Source organism: Microtus oregoni, unplaced genomic scaffold, assembly GCF_018167655.1.
Source record: "Microtus oregoni isolate MIOR12 unplaced genomic scaffold, Mior012 000029F_ref0000214, whole genome shotgun sequence".
Taxonomy (NCBI): Eukaryota; Metazoa; Chordata; class Mammalia; order Rodentia; family Cricetidae; genus Microtus; species Microtus oregoni.
Window position 1 is genome coordinate 9734792 of NW_024543088.1, and position 13372 is coordinate 9748163.

General features: G+C 45.5%; 1 protein-coding gene across 1 annotated transcript in view; it reads right to left on the minus strand.

Moving 5' to 3' along the window:
* Flt1 (fms related receptor tyrosine kinase 1) overlaps positions 1-13372 on the minus strand; it is a 161684-nt gene that overhangs the window by 107211 nt on the left and 41101 nt on the right. The window contains exons 4-10 of the mRNA XM_041677893.1: positions 11823-11947; positions 10838-11000; positions 10597-10733; positions 7914-8088; positions 6313-6430; positions 3765-3934; positions 2374-2533 (exon numbers count right to left, since the gene is read on the minus strand). Of these exons, the coding sequence (XP_041533827.1) occupies positions 2374-2533; positions 3765-3934; positions 6313-6430; positions 7914-8088; positions 10597-10733; positions 10838-11000; positions 11823-11947 (1048 nt within the window). The remainder of the gene's footprint in view (positions 1-2373; positions 2534-3764; positions 3935-6312; positions 6431-7913; positions 8089-10596; positions 10734-10837; positions 11001-11822; positions 11948-13372) is intronic.

A 13372-nucleotide genomic window follows, 5' to 3' on the forward strand; every position in this document is an offset into this window, starting at 1 on the left:
TCGTTCTTTGGTATTAACTTGGGTATATTAAGTAACTGGTCCTAGAAAACCAAGTAATAATGTTGGGACACCAAAATAAACGAGAGCTCGAGCTGCGGCCATATGTAGATATGCCCTTGGATAAGAATTACAAGTTTAAGCACTAATAATTATTCTGCACGTATGTAATTATTATATATAAAATAATTCTACAATGTTAGGCATATTGATAATTGAAGAGCATGGGTAAATACTACCATGCAAGGATGTAACTCAAAATAAGTGTAACAGAACATCCTGAGTCATGTCACCAATGAAAGTTCCTATCTACACGAAAACACTGTAAGTTTTTAGTAATGACAGCAGGCTTCATTTGGATATCCGTCTAGCTTTTTTCCCTCCAACTCAGTGTAACTCGGTGTTCTGTTATTTTCAGGGTGTCAAAGTCTCATTGGTGACTCCGAATATGTCTCACTTAGCCACGAAAGCACCAAGCCTCACCGAGGTGCTCGGTCAGTACCTTCCGACCAAAGAACAAAAGCTGCTTAACGTGTGTGCGTATTTCAGCAGGTAATTTCAAGCAACACCATATCTAAAATAAAAAAGGACTACATGGAAAAGAGTCAGATCTTCCATGTTTGATCTAGTTTGTGTATTATTAAATTAAACTTAAAAAATAATAAGGTGGCTTTAACAGAATAATTCAAAGAGTCAACAAATTTTTAAGGCAGTGTTTCTGAGTCTTGAAGTGATTTTTCTCAAAGAGGCGTAAGGCATCTTTCCTGGACTCGCTGAGCAGGGAGAAAGACCCCCACACAGAGGGACAGAAAAGGGAGGTGACGCTTACTGCGTTCACCTGGCCCCTCCCTCCACAGTCATTTCTCATTAGTGCCATTCAACCCTAGACTCATAGTATGGTGTCCTATCCCTAATAACTGAATTTTCTAACATAGTTACGGTTACAATTTAGTAAGACTAATGTTGAAATTTTGGATTTGCTGTTATCGAAACAAAAATTTAAATATACATAAAAGGCTATGCTATTTCATGAAAATGTATTTCTAAACTTTTATCCTGACTGACTAGTTTTTACTATTTCATTTGTTTGCATGCTAGTACAAGCATCAATTCTTGAAACAGATGGACCCACTAAGTGGGGATTGATGCCTAACTCAAACCAGCAAAATAACAGAAGAATCTCCGTAGGTCTCCTATGGTCTCAACGAAACGTCCGTAAATCTGAAATATTTTGCAACTTCTATATCTATTCTTAGGAAATGACTCTCAAATGAAAACTCAGACTTCTGTGGAAATTGCTGCTTTGCTTGAATTCCAGGATTCACCAGTAACTTTCCACTGCCATCATACTGTGTCCTAAACCAGGGATCAAGACCCAGATGAAGTCACAACTGCAGGAACCTCCTAGAGAACCCAAGAGTCCTCACAGAATTGTCCCTTGCTTGCATTCTGTCAAGCTTGCTCAGAAGCTTGCTGGCTTTGGTTTAGCCGCTACCGTCCCTGACACTCTCCAGGTAGGGTTAAAAGCAACAAAGCGAATAGATGGGCATAATGCTAACTCCTGGGTAGCTGCTCCCCACTGCACTTGTCCATTCTGTTCCTGTATTTCCGGTTAGCACAGGTATCATCTCTCTATAGACTAAACAAACAGGGAACGAAAACAAACAGGTCTCAGTCGCAGACAGGATGCAAGGAAGTACTGTGTAGCTGCCGAAGGGCCGGGACGCATTCATTGTGTGGCAGCTACTGGCTATCTGCTGGGTGGCTGCGGTTAGCTGACAGAAGACAGACAAACCTGGGCTGTGGACTGACACACGGACGACAGGCATGTGAGTAAGGGTGCACATACCGCAGAGGGAGAAACAAGCTGGAAAGAGGTGGTCCAGAGGGTTCACAAGAGGAGGTCACATAAGAGCTGAGCCTTGGGGCTTGATGAAAACCGACTTCTTAGGAGACAGACAATGGGTGGAAGCAAAATTCAGACAGATGGAAAAGCATAAGCCATGCCCAAAATAGCAAACAGTAGCCATGTATGTGTTGGGAAGACCTTGGACTCCAGCCAATGAAGAGAAAATGAAGAATGGGAAGACAGGGGTAATTGACACGGTGGGAGAGCCCTAGGCAGTGCTACTCAACTGGGAAAAGGCACATGCAAGCTCTAGCCAAGGCACGTAACAGTTCCCAGTAGGTTGGCTCTGTCCCACGTTCCCGTACACTTGAGCAAAGAGCAATCCCGTGAGCCAAGGCTAGGGTGTCTTCAACCAGAAGCTGTTGTCTACCCGCTCGAATTCAGGGCATGTTTGGGGACTTCCAGTTGTGGCCATTAAAGAATCTAGTTAATCTTTGAAAACCACATAAGAAGTTAACTGTCCCTACCTTTCTTTGGAGCGATTGTGGTGACAGGGGTGCCAGAGCCACTCGACTGTAGGCTGAGGGATTCCATACACGGTGCAAGTGAGAACCTGTCTGCTGCCCAGCACGTAGAGAGATGGGCTTGGGTAGGATGACACGGACTTCTCATAGATCTGAGGTTTCACTGGAGAGAGGGAGGAGAAAGAAGCAGAGAGACGTCAAGGGCAGAGCCAAGGATTTCCTCCTGGGTCCCTCATGAGAGACCAGTCCTGTTAGTTTTGATGTCAGGGAAACACCACCGTATAAATGCTCAGAGTGTGCAGAAAAATGCCTTTTGATCACACAGTATGAGCACCGTGATGGTGATAAGGAAAAGCCACCTTGCCTGCAGGAGGAAAGAAAACAAGAAGTAATAGCTGAGTTGTGGCATATAGCTTTAATCCCAGCACTCAGGAGGCAGAGGCAGGCGGATCTCTGTAAGAGGCCAGCCTGGTCTACAGAGCGAGTTCCAGCACAGCCAGGGCTACACGGAGAAACCCTGTCTCAAAACACCAACCAACCAGCCGGGCGGTGGTGGCGCATGCCTTTAATCCCAGCACTCGGGAGGCAGAGGTAGGTGAATCTCTGTGAGTTCGAGGCCAGCCTGGTCTACAAGCGCTAGTTCCAGGACAACCTCTAAAGCTACAGAGAAACCCTGTCTCGAAAACCCAAAAACAAAACAAACAAACAAAAAAAAAAAACCAACCAACCAACCAACCAACCAACCAGAAGACATGAAGCAGTTATGATGGAGGCAGAAGTCTGTTTTTTCTTTGTTTTTCTGTGGTGCTGGGGCTGGTACCCAGGGCTTTGTACTTACTAGGCAAGTACTCTACGATTGAGGTTCATCTCAACCATTAGAAATTGTGTAAGAACAAAAAAAATTGCCAGGCGGTGGTGGCACACACCTTTAATCCCAGCACTTGGGAGGCAAAGGCAGGCAGATCTCTGTGAGTTTGAGGCCAGCCTGGTCTACAAGAGCTAGTTCCAGGAAAGGCACCAAAGCTGCAGAAAAACCTTGTCTTGAAAAAAACCAAAAAAAGAAAGGATAAAAAAAAACTTATGTGGCACTGGCTACTCTTGCAGAGGCCCCGGTTCGGTTCCAAGCAAGGTGGCTCACAGCCATCTGCAACTCCAGTCCCAGGGGATTTGACATCCTTTTCTGACCTTTTCGGATACCAGGTATGCACGTGGTACACATACGTGTATCCACCAATGCAGGCGAAACACTCATTTAATAAAATAAAATAAACTCAAAACCAAATATTTTTAAAGTTCGTTTCCTTGGACCGTTTACACTGACTTTTGAGCTCACGAATTGTCAAAATTGTCAATAATTGTCATAGAACCCAAAAGTCGCGCAAAATGAAACTTACCATTTACAATCAGGGTGGCAGTGAGGTTTTTAAAGAGGTTTGACTGCTTTATGCCCACCAGGATTGTATAGTCCCCTGCATCCTCAGTAGTCACATCTTTGATAATCAGCGAGTAACCGTGCACCGAATAGCGAGCCGACTTCTCCGTGGCAGGCGAGCCATCTTTCAACCTGTGGTTAACAGCATATGGTGGGTGAGTCACTTCGTTGACTTTATGGTGTCACTTTGATGGCATCTGCCATTTCGTTTTGTAACCTCATGTGGAATAAGTTTGAGTCTTTGGATACCAGCTTGTTTCTTTTTTTTTTAATTTGTGTGTGTGTGTGTGTGTGTGTGTGTGTGTGTGTTTGTTGCTGTTGTTTGTTTTAACTTTAGACACTTAACTGTTCAGTAAAGTCAGGTGAGAGATTTAGACTGGGTAGCACTTCATCTTTATCCACAAAGAGGAAGGAATGAACTAAATGAAGAAAAGAAAGTAGTGGCTTTACGTACCCACAAGGGTGCTGGTAGTCACTGAGACCTACAGACCAGCTCAGAGGCTCAGGTCTGAGTCTGTCAAGTGTTTTCTTTAAAGCTCCATGAGAAGTAAAAGCACTCTTATACGTCAGATGAACTAGATCTGATAAAAATTAAAAATAGCCGCACCTATTGTGGGCTCATGTGGAGTTCTTATTAATTACATAAATGGTCACACCAATTGTCCCTTTCACAGAGAAACTGAAGTGAAATCAAGATAATCCCCCTCGAGGAAGAACAATCAAAGGCACCAGGCAACAGGAACTTTAAAATGTTTGTAACGCAGAATCAATGCCTTGGTGTCACCTGCTTGTACTGAGAGTCAGGTGGCCTGGCTCTACCCTATCTGTGTCACATGTGTGACAGATAGACCAGTCTGGCCTACAGTGTCCCTCAAGACTTCTAGAAGTTCTCAAGACCCTTTTGAACTCAGATAGTCAATGACTTAATTTTATATTTTGTTATTTTTTTAAGATTTACTTTTACTTGATGTTTGAGCATTTGCTCGCATGCATGCAAGTGCACAATATATGTACAGTACCCACAGAAGTCAGAAAAGGCCATTGGGCCCCTTGAAACTGAGTAACAGGTTGTTGGGAGCTTCCATGGGAAGCTGCTGGGAAATAAACCCAGGTCCTCTACAAGAGCAGCCAGTGCTCTTAACCACGGAGCCATCTCTTCAGCCCATGACTTTAAATGTATAGTTCTTTCAAAGGCCCTTTCATTTGTAGGGTGTGTACTGTGTTGTAGAAGGAGGTAGAAATGGGTCTTAGTCAGGCCTGCAGACCCGGGAATAAACTTTCTGGGTCTCAGTTCCAAATTGAGTTTAAATTGGCTATGCTGTATTTTGTAATTACAAATAGCTTTTTAGTATTGTTTCAGCTGCATCCTAGTCATACAACAGCATTTTAAAAGTAGATATTAGTTTCATTTGTTCCTTGCTACTTAGTTACTGAATGGATAGACAAAGGGTGTGTTCAGCCATGAGAGAATAAGTTTGCTTCCCGACCACTAGGTTACTATGAACTGATCTGTTTAATTCAATAACTTTTTTCTCTTCTTAACCCATACTTTGTATGACTAGCAAGAAAATTATAGTGTTCTACTAACTTTTTAGATATTTTAAAGTAAAGATATCCATTTATTTCCCACTACAATGTTGCAAAGATATAGCACACAGTTTTGATTTGTTATTTAATTTCCTATTAAATATTTGAGAGAGCTGCAAACAAACACTGAGGGGCTAAGGGCCAGACAAACTCTGGTGAGGACTTTCCAAAACGGCAGGGTTTCTGTATGGTATGTATTGTTCTTCTAATCAACTCTGAGCGGACCTTTTGTTTAAAATATAGGGATTTAAGCCAAAGATAATGACATTATAAAGTAATTTAGCAAAAGGACTGCAGATTCAAAACAGATCGCATTGTTTTCCATAGGTACTGTACTGGTCTGACTCTTTGAAGGAAAAAGTTGTGTAAGGTATTTCTGAATACTTCAAACCAAAGAAAAACCTTCATTAATTCAAGTAGGTTCGCTTGTCCACACCTACCCATGAGTGAGTCCTACTGCTAATAATGTCTGTTGAAATTTTAGAACACGGCTGAGACTTTCAACCCAGCTGCACATAGAGGGATTATTTTTGGCACCCTCATTACAAGGGCCCACTCTTCAGGGTTAATAGAGCATGCTACACACTTAAGATGCCTCCGCACTATTGCCCAACACATCTCATTCAAAGACTGTTGACATCATAGGAAGGTTTGGAGATGCGGGAATTTGGCATGTGTGAGGGAATGACAAACTGACTGGAGCACTCAAATCCGTCAACTCTTGTTTCACCCCTGGGCCCTTCTTCCAGGCCCATCCAGCCCTCCCCAGAGCGACCACCCAGAAATGGACGCAGTGTCCAGCTCGCCAGAGTTGCTCCAAGCAATGCCTCTTCGGGTCTCTTTCAGGACTGTGAGCCTAAGTTCCTACTTATAAAAAGTATCTTGACTGATAGGGAAATAAATGACTGCCATCCGACTCCTACCATACAACTTCTGGCGAGGGGAAGGCCTTCACTTTCATGGACATCCGATAGGACCGCTTTCCCGCTATGGTTTCCTGCACCTGCTGCTTCCGATGCTTCACGCTGATGAATCCCTTTCCTTTGAAAGAAGAAAAGACGATGCATCAGGAAAGGATGCGTTTATATAAACACAAGCTCACTCCTTCCCTAAGTGGAGAGGCAGTGAATCGTGATGGAGCCTGTCCAAGAGCCCAAGTGTCAATCAATGGGTGATGCCTTCAGGTCAGCTGCCAGCAAGTCCTAGAGATGTAAAGCGGTGCCTAGGCAACCAAAGTATCACTATAGCTCTGTCCCAATAACAAGGGACAATATTTCTAAAATCTACCTAGCTGATATAACGAAGATGGAGAAAGTCGCTCTGGGCTGAAACGCCAAGCTGAAACAGCTAAGGAGGATAGAAAATGTCTCCGATAGCACGGGCGCAACGATGGACACAAGGCTTTCGCTTGTCCTTACAGAATTTACATTTTATAATTAAACAACCATTTGGGCATTCCATGATCATTAAATGAGGAGTAGAAGATCATGAATTCCAAGTGACTTATTGTAGCTTTTATCAGGAAGATTGGCCCCAGATAGAGTAAAATTGATCATTGGGTTCTGTTTTGTTTATACTTGACAGTAAACGAGAAACTCAAGACTGCCTTACAACCTATGCCCCTAATCAAAGCAAGCATCTAAAATCAAAACTGTCCAAACCAAAATTATTATTTTTTTAAAAATATTTATTTGTTATGTATACAATATTCTGTCTGTGTCTATGCCTGCAGGCCAGAAGAGGGCACCAGACCCCATTACAGATGGTTGTGAACCACCATGTGGTTGCTGGGAATTGAACTCAGGACCTATGAAAGAGCAGGCAATGCTCTTAACCTCTGAGCCATTTCTCCAACCCCAAAAGTAGTATTATTAAAAGCTTTCACTAATCTTTGAGAATTTCATACAATGCATATTGATTCTATTCACCCCCCTCTTCCCCTCGTGTTAATTCCTTGAAGATCTAACCCATCTCCTTCCCACTCCCAACTTCATTTCCTCTCTTTCATTTAATAACCCATCCATTCCAGCTTGTGCTGGCTATAGATTTCTGGGTGTGGGGCCATCCACTGGGGTGCAATTGACCAATGAGGGGCCACACCCTTAAAGAACACTGACTCTCTCTCCCCCAGAACTCATCAGCTGTCCATAGCTCCTTAGTTAGGGGTAGGGGCTTGTGAGTCCCTTCCCTGTCCACGTGGGATTGTGGTCTGGCTTGGCCTTGTGTAGACCCTGTGCAGGCGACCACAGAGTGCTGTGGTCTTGTCACATCCAGAAGACATTGATTTGCTCTGGTCCTCCTCTACCTCAGACTCTTACAACTTTTCTGCCCGTCTCCCCAAAAGTATCCAATTTAAAGAGTATGCAATGTGCTTGATTTGCCTTTGAGGGCGCAAGAGAACGCAGGCTTCATTCATGGTTGCATAACTCTTAGCCAAAAATAACAGTGGCTTCCCCCCATCCCCCCATGCTTAGAGTACTCAGAAAGGGTCGTGGAAGTTGGCACGTCTGACCTCTGTGCTTACCGTACACATGCACGGAGCTGTTGAAAGATCTAAACGACGATCCACTCTTCACGCGGCAAGTGTAGAGTCCCTTGTCTTGGCTCTGCACGTTGGTGATCTTAAGAACACTGTGGAACACATTGTTGTGGGGATTGCTTTGGTCAATCCGTTGCCTTATGGAAGCTCTCTTAGTTGCCTAGAAGGAGAACGCATAGCGGGTGGAGAAGTCACCACTGTGTGTCTTAGCATTCCTCGGATCAGTATGTAGGTTGGGGGCACATCAGATCTGCCACAAGCAAAACATTAGGAGTCTATGCCTCTGTCTAGACGTGCGTCAGACACAAAGCCTGCCAGCTTTTACTGAGCCCTTCTTCTCTGTAAATGGGCTTCACGGTAGATATTGTGTTGGTTGTTTAGTGTAACCGCCTGCTGAGGTTGGAGGGGTTTTGCTTTGTTACCACAGAATACCAGGAACTCAGGGCTCTTGGGTATGCATTTAGTGATTTCTCCTCATCACAGGCTCTCCTCTGAACAGCAGCCTGTCCCCTCAGATTCCTGTAAATAAACAAAGTTCCCTTTCCCACTGATGGGAACGAAACTTCAAGTCCTGGCTTCAACTGCTCCCGGTTCATTATTTCACATCTTGAGCTGTATTCATCAGCTTCTGCTAAATGATGGCAAAAGGGACGTGGGATGTGCACACCCAGAGGTGACTTCAGCCATCATCTACAAGGTCTGTCCCTTATCTCAGGGAAAGACCACGTTCAGCTATCTGGCTGGCTACAGTGGCCTGCTCACTGGTCGGAGAAGATGCAATGCCATCTCCTTCAATTGTTCCTCTTATAACACATAGCACGTCATTTCCCCCTCTCAAGTCCTTCCCTGGGGAGGGTCGTGGGAAAAAGACTTGGAAGTTGTCCAGACAGAGCTGAGGGTCTTGAACCTAGTTCCCTCGACCATGCTTAGTCAACTTTCACCCACCTGCCTTTTCATTCCCTGTTGGCACCGACATGTGTTTAGGCCATTTGCATGGTTCTCAGCAATAACAAAAGACACAGCTGTCAATCACTGCTGTGAAAAGTCAGAAGCAGTCCCCAGTGTAACAGACCCGGGAGCCTTTCGGCCACTGTGTCTAGAGGCGTGACTTCCCCCTCTGCAGAGTTTTCTTCCCAAGTGTGTTATTGGCATGGCTGATCCCTTGGGAAATACCTAATCCAGGCCTCTGGAAGTGCCTTGTCCAGTTCAGTAGCCGCTAGCTGCATAGGACTATTTAATACAGTTAATCCAGATGAAGAATTCCTCACTGCAGGAATTCTTCTACCACAGTGGCTAACGGATACTTGATTATACAAGGGCGACAGAGAATATTTCTATCAGGGAACATCCTATTGGACAAGCTCTGTTTTAGGAGGTCATTGGTACCCAGTAGACACAGAACTAATACCCTCTTTGAACTTTTGTTATTTGTTTTCGCTGTGTGGTAGGGGTATTTGGTCTGCATATATGACTATACACCATGTGTGTGCCTGAGAGTCTGAGGAAGCCAGAAGAGGGCTTTGGATCCTCTGGGTCTGGAGTTAGTGGTGGTTGTGAGCTGCCGTGTGGGTACTGGGAATTAAACCTGGGTCTCTGTAAGAGCAGTCAGTGTTCATAACCTCTGAGCCATCTCTCCAGCCTCCAGGATCGACATCTTAACAGCAATTGGACCTGGATAAAAGTCTCTTCCCTCTTGACATTTACTGAGAATTTTTTCTATTAGAAGAGGTTGCTTCATGTTCTAGCAGTTTTATTTAAAAGGAACAACAGTATTGTCTAGAAAATTGTCAATATCTGATCGGCTCCTATAGGGAACATAATCTATCTTTGGTTGCAAAGTTTTTCTACTTCCACAGGGGCGGGGGAAGCTGGTGAAACCAAGTTGGAGCTGAAGCATTCATCTTTCGTCCATTATTTAATCCTAAGTTAATTTTGATTGGCAGTCTGCATGGCATAGCAAACGCCCGCCCTTTGGATCTGCTACTGAAATCGCACTGGCACAGGAGAAGGGAGAACAGGCCTGCTGCCAGCGGTCTCTACCCAGCTGATCGTCACCTTCCCATCTGCGCACTTCAGTAAATACCTGGGGCCAGTAAGGATGCTGCACCTGAATGAGGAAACCGACTCTGTCCTCGCTCCTCCCATTTGTGTTTCTGAAGGACAGAGCTGCCCCTTTGATGGTTAATGTGCAGTATCGGGTGGCTGGCTTGAAGTATCTTTACCAAACACACCACAATCAGGTGCCTGACTGTCTGCCAGAACCTTCCATGAATGCGCTGACAAAGACAATCTCCTGAAATGTTGTTAATACAAAAGATAGGCCCTGCCTGGCATTCAGTGATAAATTCCCCTCTCATCCAGAAATCCTAACGCGCCCTTTCCGAGGACGAACTGAACTGGTCCCTCTTGCTTTCCAGACTTGCCAGTGGAAACAGCAGCCCTTACCCTTCAAAACAAGCCCCAGACATCAAAGCCAGGATCTGCACTATCACACCCAGGGACCGCCAGGCAAGGGAGGCACCCGGTCGAACCTGCCGCTTTCCTGTCCACACCGCCCTGGGAGCAGCATTTTCTCATTTTTCCCACTTCAAAAACCCAGTGGGGTTTCGCTTGCTCAAAGCAGACTCAAACAGCGCCCTGAAGAAGGACTAGAAAAGCAGCCACTCACTCTGCCAGGGTAATTCCAGCTCATCTGCACCCTCGTGTTCAGGTCGGTGGTTGTGGTACAGTTGAGGACAAGAGTCTGGCCACGGAGCAGTCTCACCGGGCTTGGAGGGCTTATGCGGACATCTAGGATTGTATTGGCTGCAAGCAGAAGAGAAAAAAAAAGTTAAAAATCAAGATTTCAGAGGCCAGGTGGAGCTCAAAGGACTGTTCCTGGTGTCCACACCCTTGGGGACGGCACTTACTTTGCCGATGGGTCAAATAGTTTGTCTGGTAGAGGCGCCTGTTGACTGTGGCTTCGCAGTTCAAAAGTCCTATTTCTCTGTAGGTCGCATTTGCTATTATAAAGCCTTTTGTACTGTCCCACGTGATCCTTTCTCCATCAGGGATCAGAGTATCAGCTGGAAACTGCAGAGAAAGAAGCATGCTTGACCAGAGTCCTGGTAGCAATGAGCCAAAACACTATGAGAAACCATGGCTTTCAGATTCAGCAAGAACTACCGCACTGCACTGAGCCATTCAAGGAAGGTGCAGGGACTCAAGCTGGGAAGGCTAACACCGGGGTCCGGCACAGAAGTCCCCTGTACTCTAACCTAGGTATTTTCTTGAGCCATTGCGTAGGTCTCCCCTACTGTTTTCAGCCTGAATACATACTGGCAACAGGACACAGGTGAGATGGGGATTCAAACCTGTTCCTAAAGGACACCAGAAATCTGTCAATCACAGTCAAATTTTTTCTGACTTCCCAACTACAGCCACTGCCCAAAGTCTGCCTAGACTGGCTAGGTGCTGCCTTGGGTGGGGTTGGGGACTGGTTGGTCCTGACCCTCTAAACTTCTCTTTGGGAAAGCTTTTTGTTGTTGTTGTTGTTACTGTTTTGTGTTTTGTTTTGTTTTTTTTTTTTTGTTTTGTTTTTTTGGTTTTTTTTTTTGAGACAGGTTTTCTCTGTATAACAGCCCTGGCTGTTCTAGAATAGCTCTTGTAGACCACACTGGCATCGAACTCACAGAGATTCGCCTGTCTCTGCCTCCTAAGTGCTGGGATTAAAGACGCCGGCCACCACCACCCGGTTTGGGAAAGCCTTTAAACACCAGCAGCCTTGAGACTATTCAGTTGAACCTGACATTTTTGTTCTCTCTTCACTGGGCTTGATTGTAAACCATCTTCCTTATGTTTGAATCTGCACCCATTGGAAGCCAAGCCATGAGGGGAGCAGCACTGAAGTTTTACCTTTTTCAGTGTGACCGTGATGTTGGGTGACGTCACTCGGCAGGGGATGATGAGTTCTTGTCCTTCCCTCATGTACACAAGTTTAGGGATGTCACTGTGCATCTCTATGAAAGGACTCTCTGCATCTGAGCAGGGGAGAAACACCAGTAAGGAACTGACAATGTCCCTGGGACTCTGCGGCAGCCGCACAAGCCCCTCACCCACAGCAGTTTCTTTGTTGTCTCAGAATCTGACCTTCCATGAGTCTGTCTCCCAAAGAAGCCCAGTTCTTCAGTGGAATTACCCTGACACCTGTCCCAGGGACCGCCAAGTGCAAAAGCTTCAGAAGTGCAATGAGGGAGGAAGGGGCAGATGCTGCATAAATTTCAGCTATGCTAAGTACCCCCAGAAGTCCCCTCCAGGGCCTTTGTGACCACTGGAAAAACACAGGTGCTTGGGAGAGTTGGGAGACAGAAATAAGCAAACCAGAGGGATTATCATTTGAATGGCAGAGGCACTACTTGAAGACTTTCTAGACCTTGCCGGGGTAGAGTAGAAACGAATGAGGAAGTGAGCTGGGAAATGCATGCATTTCGTCTGTGGTTAGGTCCTCTTAGGTTTCTTCAACAGCAAGGTTTCTCTGCTAAGAACAAAGGCTGAGCGGACCGGAGGGGACTTCCCATTACCACCAAAACCCATCTTTCGAAAGTGTTGCATTGTCTCTCAGAGGCCAGGAGGGTTGTTCTAACTACCTGTTCGAGTTCCCTGTAATTCCTTCAAGGAACCAGAATGAACATCAATTATTTCTAGAAACATTCTCACTGTCTACCCTGCTCTTGTCATCAGGAACCCATTGATACCCCCAAACAATGATTCATTCACAAGTGTTTGTGTTCACATCTCCCCAACTTGGTTCCAGCCTTTAGGGACGGGGAGTCCTATGTAAAAGAACCAAGGAAGACCCAGACCTGCTGAATGGTCCTCCCTCAGAAGTGGATGCTGACACAGGGTGAATATTAGAGAAACAAGAGTTGTCAGCAGGCAACGGCTGTCAAACATCCACAGTGGCAGCTGTGAGGGAGACTGGAGAGGTTCTGAGCCCTTTGCACTTCGGAATGGGGCCTACATGGAAAGACAGTTGAATGAATGCAATTACTCAAGCTAAGGAGAGAGCTCCCTTAGCCAGTTCAGTCAGAACAAAAGCTGACGTGGCATCTGTAAGTCAAAGAATGCTGGGAAACCAGAATAAGGAAGTAGTAGGAGAGGACCCGGTTCCCAACAACAGGTCAGGCAGAGGGCTGGCCCTGGAAACACCTTGATGTCAGACTTGCAGTGGCAGAGAAAACAGAAAACAAATTGGCACCAGACTTTGTGGTCCACGCCTATAATCGCAGCAAGTTAGTCAAGAAAGCCGGACAAATGGCCAGCCTCAGCTACTTAGCTGGTACCTTGTTGTTTTTTTCTAAAAAAAGAGGAGGAGGAGGAGGAGGAGGAGGAGGAGGAGGAGGAGGAGGAGGAGGAATTGGGGGAAAGGGTGTAGAAAGTCGGTGGGTGGGGGTGGGGGTGGAGAG